This window comes from Camellia sinensis, chromosome 2 (assembly GCF_055761805.1).
Source record: "Camellia sinensis isolate YWXY chromosome 2, ASM5576180v1, whole genome shotgun sequence".
In the NCBI taxonomy this organism is placed as follows: Eukaryota; Viridiplantae; Streptophyta; class Magnoliopsida; order Ericales; family Theaceae; genus Camellia; species Camellia sinensis.
The window spans coordinates 144,927,655-144,936,621 of record NC_138962.1 but is presented as its reverse complement, the minus strand read 5'-3'; the positions used below and the strand labels follow the sequence as shown (position 1 = coordinate 144,936,621).

At 32.3% G+C, this 8,967-nt stretch overlaps 1 protein-coding gene across 1 annotated transcript; it reads left to right on the top strand.

Moving 5' to 3' along the window:
• Positions 1-298: 298 nt before the first annotated feature.
• LOC114298818 (Plasma-membrane choline transporter family protein) lies at positions 299-3,537 on the top strand. The gene is made up of 5 exons (XM_028243448.2): positions 299-541; positions 651-1,007; positions 1,125-2,033; positions 2,528-2,761; positions 2,872-3,537. The coding sequence occupies exons 1-5, from the start codon at positions 359-361 to the stop codon at positions 3,046-3,048; spliced, it is 1,860 nt and encodes a 619-aa protein (XP_028099249.2). The 5' UTR covers positions 299-358; the 3' UTR covers positions 3,049-3,537.
• Positions 3,538-8,967: the final 5,430 nt, after the last annotated feature.

Genomic DNA, 8,967 nt, shown 5'->3' with positions numbered 1-8,967 from the left:
TAATAACACTTAAAATTAGTAAAAAATTAAAAGCTGATTTTTTACTTAATTTTCCAAAAGAGCACCCAGAAAATAGAAGCGCCATTTACAGATAGAAAAATGTTTGGGGGTCCTAATTCTGTGGCTCAAATGTGGTTCAAATGGCCAAAACGACGTCGTTTTGGCCATTTTGATGTTGTTTTGTACTCAAAACGACGTCGTTTTAGCCATTTGAGCCACATTTGAGCCACAGAATTTGGGCCCTCTACCCTTGCTCTTACAGATAAACGCTTTTTAGCCGTTGGTCAGTTCAAACAGAGACGGTGATCAAGATGGAGCGTGAAGGCACGTACCATATATGCGCGTTGAAAAGCATTAAATGTCTCTGTCCCATACTCTGATGCAAAATCCAAAATGGCATCCTCAGCCAACACCACAATATAAACAAATCCAAACACCATTCACCCCAAAACCGCCACCGCCACCGCCACCGCCACCGCCACCACCTCCGCCGCCCTCCGCCGCCGCCGGTGACCTAACAAAGATGGGTGCCGCAGAGCCTGTAAGACAAGCTACCACCTCTTACTTTCTCTCCTATCTAATTTCTTCTTCTTTTTTTTTTTCCTTTGATGTGGATTGTTCTCAAACTTGTATGTTTTTTATGTTGGTAGGTGGTAGACAGAGAAAGTGATGATGCAGAGAGAGAAGATGAAAAAGAAGAAGTAGAAGAGGAGGAGGAGGGGGAGAATGAGAAGGAAAAAGATGATGTAGAAGTGAAGGATTTGGAGAAAGGTGAAGTGGGTTTTCATCATCATCAACCACACGTGACTGAAACCAACCCACCAGACCAAATTCACATCTCAAGGATGCAAAGATTGAGCGCCACAAATCCTCTTAGACTTGTCATCAACAGTGGAACCAGAGTCCCCCGAGTGCCCCAAGTCCCCCAAGTCCCTCTCTCTCATTCTCAGACTCGCCCCACTCCCTCTCCTGCTCAATCTCGCTCCACCCCTACCCCAATCTCACAGGTACTCAATTAATCCTCATATCAAACTAATCAAATTTCACATTTTTTGGGGCGAATTTTTGGAAATTTGATTTGAATTTTTAATTTTTCTTTCTGGGTTTTTCTTGTTTTTAACCAGCCATCTTTAACAACACTGAATTCAAGATCTTATACCAACAAATTCTCTCTGTTTCTGTTCCTTTTGCACTTTGTGGCTGCTTTTGGGCTAGTTGGTTTTCTTGTGTTTAAGGGGGTTCAAGGCCTATTACAAGCTGGTTCAACTCAAAAAAAGGAGAAAAGTGTATTGGAATTTTTTCTGCCTCAGGTTGAGGCTGCTTCTCTTTTGAGCATCACACTAGCATTTTCATGGCAAAAAGCTGTTAGAGTGTGGCCTACATTCATGGTTCATTTCATAATTTGGAGCAGTTTCATCATGTCCTTATCTGCCGGAATTCTCCTTATTTGCTTCCAAAAAGCCCCCACCGATGGCGTTGGAGTCCTGTTTCTTGCATTTGCCATTGGTAATGGCTTGTATGCTTGTTGGGTTTCTCACAGAATTGCTTTTTGTTCTAAAGTCTTGATTAAATCACTTGAACCCGTATCAAAATTCCGTGATTTGAATCAACCCACTTATTGGATGCTTGGGGCTGGATTCATGTGGATGTCTCTATGGATTCTAGCTGTGATTGGGTCCTTGAATTTTTACTTCCAACCGTTGGTTATAATTGCATTGGTGTTGAGCTTGGCTTGGACCGCTGAAGTCATGAGGAATGTCGCTAATATAACAGTTAGTAGGGTAATTGCCTTGTATTATCTCAGAGGAATGCAATCTAATACTCAATTCTGCTTCCAAAGAGCCCTGTCTAAGAATCTAGGAAGTGCGTGTCTCGGGTCCCTCTTTGTGCCTGCAATTGAAGCTTTGAGAATCATTGCCCGAGGCTTGAATTTGCTCGAGGGAGAAGATGAGTTTATGTTTTCTTGTGCACATTGTTGTCTCAACGTCATGGAGTCCATCTTCAGATATGGCAATGGTTGGGCCTATGTACAGGTATTGTTATAGATTGGGCATTGGCACTTCCAAAATTTTCTTTCTTTTTAGCATTTCGTGTTTGAGTTATTTATTTATTTATTTATTTATTTTTTTTTTTTTTGGGGGGGGGGGGGGGGATGTTGAAGAAGGCATTAGATGATTCTGTGATGTGATGGTGATGTCTTTTCTTTGAATATAATTAATTTTGATACGGCCATGTTTGTTACAAAAATCTATTGATTTCTTTTGTTGTAAGTTTGCAATTCCTCTTGCAAGACAACTTAACCTGATTCATTGAAACCGTTTCACTAGTTATTTTAGATATAATCTCATCTTTAATGGGTTATTCAAGAAGTTTATAAATGCATCTTTTATTGCTCCTTCATAGTGATAAAAAGTTCCAAATTAGATTCATCTTTGTTTCTTTAATTTTATTTATTTATTTAATGGAATTGGTCACTATACTATAACCATTAGGCTTTCTGAGATGTTCATTCAAAGGAATGTTGCAGATAGCGGCATATGGAAAAGGGTTTGTGCAAGCATCACAAGATACTTGGAAGCTATTTCAGGAGCGAAAAATGGAAACCATTGTTGACTCGGACATGACCAGCGCAATCTGCTTCCTCACAGGAGTTTGCAGCGGCTCAATCTGTGTTATTGTTGTAGCTGCTTGGACTGCTAGAGTCCACCAGGGTTTCACAGCCACTATCTCCCTCATAGCCTTCTTCATCGGCTACCTAATGGTAACATAACAGTACTACTAGCATAGTTGATATTCTACATTTTAAGTCATCCTGTGATCAACTTGGATTAGCATGTTTGATAAATTTTTTTTTTTTTCAAAACATGGCAGACCAGGATCGCCATGGCACTGCCTCATGCTTGTGTGAGCTGTTACTATGCGTGCTATGCTGAAAATCCCGACAACAGGCTGTTTGATAAAACAATACCAGATCGTCTCAACTTGATAGAAAGTGGTCGCGATGTGGTTGTACCTACACCCCGAGTGCCCCGTCGATTCACAACTTAGCTTAGCTCCTGAATAAGCTTGGGGACATGGTATGAACCAATCCAAACTACAAAATGTACATATATGTATATGGGTATGGTTTGGCCATGTGGCCAAAGGTGCTGTGTATTTGTATGAGTACACTCAATTATTGAGAGAGATAAGGATTTGACATCCAGCAAAATGGAAAGTACAACTAATTTTCCTAGTGTGGTGGTGAAGATGGTGATAATGAAACTTGTGAATGTGAAAGTTCTGTTACTATAGGATGCTTTTGAAAATGGGGAGGCATGAGGAGAGAACCCACAGAGATTCCTATCAACAATACTCCATAAACAAAAGTGTCTTTTGGACTTGTCCTCTGTACCATATTTTTTATGGTTTCCATCACTATATTCCATTGTAGCAAATCCCATCATTATTTTATTTTTGTTTTTAGTTTTGTTAATCCTGTTATTATATTATTTTAGTTATGAAAAGATCAAGATCAGTTTTGATTCTTTTTGAAAAGTTCTTTTACTTCCTAACAAGTCTCAAGGATTAAAGAATTGGAGTTCTCTAATTTTAAATGCCTCCCATATGGGCAAGTGGGTCCTTTGCTTAACCATATGCACTTGGTACTGGTGGACTTTGGTTATGATTCATCCGGTTAGTTATGAATTATTATAATATTAATTATAATATTATTTTAATTATATTTTGTGTTGTTTTTTGTTATAATTGATTTATTTTTACTCATGATTCTTATAAATGTGGCATTACCCTAAAACATATACTCGTGTCCTTGTGGAATATAAACTCATTTGTGATTGGATTTTAGAATTGTAGAGATTTGTAAAACTAAAAGAAATATGGAAAGAAAAGTAGATGAAATAGAAAAACTTTTATCTTTTTCTCTATACATTTAAGATTTAAATCTCACCTAAAAATAGAAAGTCACAACTTCTCTCCAGTGTGATTTCGGTGCTGCTGGGCGTGGTGTGTTATTTTTGTTGTTATATGCATTATTAGTCAAACGTGACATTCCGAACAAGCTAGATGGCATAAAATATGAGGAATGTGTCCCATTCACTAGTTGAGTCCTAGACTCCTATATCTGATTCGTGTGAGTAACTTCGTTTTAGGACGAAATTGCATGAGTCAAACTTGACATCCCCCCACAAGCATGGCACATGTTTGGTAGGGTTTATTTGTAACTTATTTTAATTTTTAGTTTAATTTAAGTTATTTTGATGTGTTTGGTTCAACTTAATAGTACAGCTTATAATTTTTTGTAAATAAAAAATCAACTTATTCTTTGAGTAAGGGAGGAGAAGCTTAATTTATAAGTCAAAAATCAACTTATGTTCACAGTTATAAGTTATAAGCTGTTAGGTTATAAGTTATAATCACTTTCCCACAACTCTACCAAACGGGGCTAAAATATGAGGAATGTGTCCCATTCTCCTTTATCTGATTCGTATCATTTTAAATCATGATTTTGTAATCGTAATATATTTGATTTTAAATTTTATATTTTGTTTTAAATAACAATAATCAAAAATATTTTTTTCGTAAACGGTCAATTTCAAGAGTGAAGTCGTTATACAATTTATTTTGTATTAATTAACTTGTAGGTTGTTTGAAATGTAATGATTTTTTTTTTTAGTGAATAATGCTGAAACTTTCTTGATTATAAAATTTCGTTTAGTTCAATTTTTAGAATCTATTTTTAATTTTTTTAAACTAAAAATTAAATTGGTGAAAAAAATTAAAAACACATTATTTTTATATAAATTTTATCTTTTGGGAGAAATAAAAAAAATTATATGTATTTTCGTTAAATTAGTTTTTATTTTTTCAAATGTCAAATATGACGACAATTTTGATGTCATTATTAAACTAACCTATTAAATCAAAAAATAAAAAATAAAAATATTTCATATATTAAGTATATCAATTACACATTAAAAATCTAATAAACATCCATTACATGATAACTATTTAAAAATATCTGTTAACAACAAATACAACCATCTATTATATGATAATCATCTAAAAAAAATCAACAAAAACAACCCCATTATATAATTATCATCCAAAAACATATTAAAAATTAATTTGTAAAAAAATAAAAATATAAAAGATTTATTATTTTTATATAATTTTAGAGTAATGATTCATCCCCCCTTTTTTTCTCACCCCCTTTGACCCCCTCTCTCTCTCATTGGTTATCTTTTCTTTTTCTTTTTCTTTTTTTTCCTGCTCCTCCAATCACCCACTGCCACGTGGCAAAGGGGGGTGAGGGGGTGACCCCCAAAAGGGGGTCCTAAGCATTATTTTTGATGGGTAGAAATAATTTTAAAAATTCAAAAATAATTTTTTAACATTTATTTATGTCGAACTAGTTTATATTTTATCAAATTGATGATTTTGCCCTTGAAATGGAGCAACGGTATCTTTAATTATCATTATTTGAAACGAGATTTAAAATTTAGAATTAAATATATTATAATTAAAAAATAAAAAAATAAAATAATACTCCCTCTGTCCCAAAATATTAGTTTCTTATTCCATTTTTTATTGTCCCAAGATATTAGTCCATTTTCAAAAATCAAGTACAAAAATAATATAAATTTTCTATTTTACCCTTTTTTTAAATTAATAAACAATATAAAAAGTACAATTATGACTTTGATATTCTCAAAAAATGTATTATCAAAAGGATAATTTTGAAAAATTAACTTTTTTTAAAGTACAATAATTATATTATCAAAAAAAGTTAAATTTTTTTTAAAAAAAACCATTATTTTGAGACAAAGTGAGTATAAATTTCAAACTATAAAAATGGTGAGCGTAATTCACCCCTCTTTTATTGATAAGCTATGGATGGAAGTCGCAAGAAGTGGTCCAAACAAGTGGTCCGACACAAATGATATTTGGGTGAAAGTCCCTCATCCAAGTTTAATGTATTAAGACTGTCAAAATATATTTTGGGTGATTCTATTTATACATCGTTAATACTCTTAGGTCATGTTTGTTTGGGTAGATATGAGTTTGGGATTGGACTAATAGTCCAATAAAATTATTAATCCGATGTTTGGTTAAATAATTGAAGTACGGATTAATTATTTTAAACTTGACTATTAGTTAAGATATGATACATAATCCAACGGATTGGTAGTCCTAGGACTATTAGTCATGGGAATGCTAATCCAGTCCGCCTAAACAAACATGGCCTTAGGGCATATTTGATTGGGTGGATTAGATTATGGGATTGAGATTATTAATCTGTGAGCCCAATTATCCTATATTTGTTTTAACATTTTGGTTTAGGATTATTAATCCAATAGATAATTAATCCAACAAATTTGTAAGATTATTAGTAATGGGGTAGGGGTGGGATTATTAATCTAATGGATATTAATCCAATTGGATAGTGAATGTCACACTAATTTAATAGGATTATTAATACTTCACTATTAATCTTGTGAATCAAACATGACCTTAGTTTACACTATTATTTAATACACACATAAAATAATTTTTAAGATTTAAAAATATCTTATTTCACACCTTAACTTTCTATTACTAACCCCATATTAACACACTACTAATTATTTGAATATACACCATTACACATACCAAAAACTCTTCATTTTCACCATTACACGCAACAAAAAGCCTCACTATCTTCTAAACAGAGATCATCTTCGTTGATCTTGATTTCCATTGCTGGCGGAGGTTTCATTTGACTTTCACTTTGGCTGATGTTGATCTCCATAGCTAGTGTTGAACTCTCATCATGCCTCATTGATGCAGTCAGGATAGAAAGACGTGGCTACTTAGAGCAACTGAAACATCTCCTCATCTTCAAACTCGTTCAAGCACCATGCATTCTAGCAAGCTATCATTGATCTTGAGCTTGTTGCTATTAGAGTATATCAACCCATCGCCTCTTTGATCTTAGAATATATACAGACCACCGCCATCTTTTAAATATCCAAGTCAAATTAAGAATTTATGGCTCCACATCAAAAGGTAAGTTAACTATGGCAAGAGGACTCGTGTGGTCCTATTTAAATAGGAAAGAGTATTTGGCCATTGATGAATATTGAGGGATTTTTTTTTTTTTTTTTTTTCCTGAACTGAAAAGTGAGATTTTTTTGGGGGTGGTGAATAAGACATAAAATAAAACAAGAAAAATTACAAGATTCCAAGGGCATGCCCCAAGACCTACCAGATCAGCCTAAACAGATCAACAACAAAAGAAAGAAACCCTAAACAGATCAATAACAAAAGAAAGAAACCCTAAACAGAGAAGAAAAAAAAGAAGAAGAAGTGAGATTGGTAGCTCAAATAAACAAGTTGTTTGACTATTTTAACTTGAACAGTAAAATTACTTTTGAATTGTTTAGAAGCATGTAGTAAAATTTTATTATCTAAGGTAAGACTAACATTTTATTCCGTTAACATTATCATTTTATGATTTGATAAATTTTTTATTAATATTTCTAGCAATAATGATAATGTTAAAAATAAGTATGATAGTTAGCGATGGTAATGTTGAAATTTCATTATCCAAGTTAAAAAACATATAGTGAAATAAAAAAAAAAAAAAAGGTTTAAAAACAGATAGTAAAATTTTACTATCCAAGTTAATACTAGAATAAAATTTCATTGTTAACATTAACTTTGATAGTGAAATCTGTCCATATTTCTTTTTCTTTCTTCTTCTTCTTCTTCTTCTTCTTTTTTTTTTTTTTTCCAAAACTTCATAATCAACATTAAACTTATTTGATAAATTTTAACAAAAATTGATATATACATAAAAAGTTATGTGATTAGTTTAAAAATAAAGGCGATTTTTTTTTAAGGTTCATGATATTAAGATTTTATAAGATAAATGATATACAATATTTTCATAGTAGTTGGGGTCACTCAATATTTTCACGAAAAAAATTCACATAGAGAAATTTTGACCCAACACAGAGATTTTAATTTTCACAGAGAAATTTTTTTGGTATGATCACAAAGAAATTTCATCTAGTGATCTTAGCTAATTAAAAAAATATATTGGATCTCTCTTACTACTCAAAATTGGAGATGAATGTTTCACTAATTTTCTCAAAAATAAAAGGATTGTTTTGTTAATGACTACAACTGTGTTGTGGATGCCTTATCTGCATTTTGTCCATAGTCCCTGTTTGTTTACCAGATATATAATAATAATTAAAAAAAAAAGGAGATAACAAAAAGATAGTAAATGTCCAATAAGTTAATACTAGAATAAAATTTCATTGTTAAGATTAACTTTGATAGTGAAATCTGTCCATATTTCTTTTTCTTTTTTTTTTCCCAAAACTGGATAGTCAACATTAAACTTATTTGATAAATTTTAGCAAAAACTGATATATACATAAAAAGTTATGTGTTTAGTTTAAAAATAAAGGGGAATTCTTTTTAAGGTCCCTGATTTTAAGATTTTATACGATAAATGATAAATAATATTTTCATAATAATTGGGCTCCCTCAATATTTTCACAAAAGAAATTCACATAGAAAAATTTCGTCCTGACACAGAGAAATATCGATCCAACATAGAGAAATTTCTTTGTGATTTCTTTGGTATGATCACAAAGAAATTTCATCTAGTGATCTTAGCTAATAAAAAAAATATTAGATCTCTCCTAGCTAATAAAAAAAATATTTCAATTTAAATTTTGAATTTTTAAAATGATATCAATTATAAATATCTATATATATCCATTAATTATAACTAATAAAGAAGAGATAATTTAGAAAATTTAATCACTTTTTGTTTCTTCTTCATAACGGTTGACACCCATCACCCACTCTTGCTGTCATCCATCACCATCCCTCCTCTTCTCCAATACACTTCCACTGTTCCATCCATTTTCCCTATCCATCACTAATCCTCTCATTCCTCAGCTCACTGCC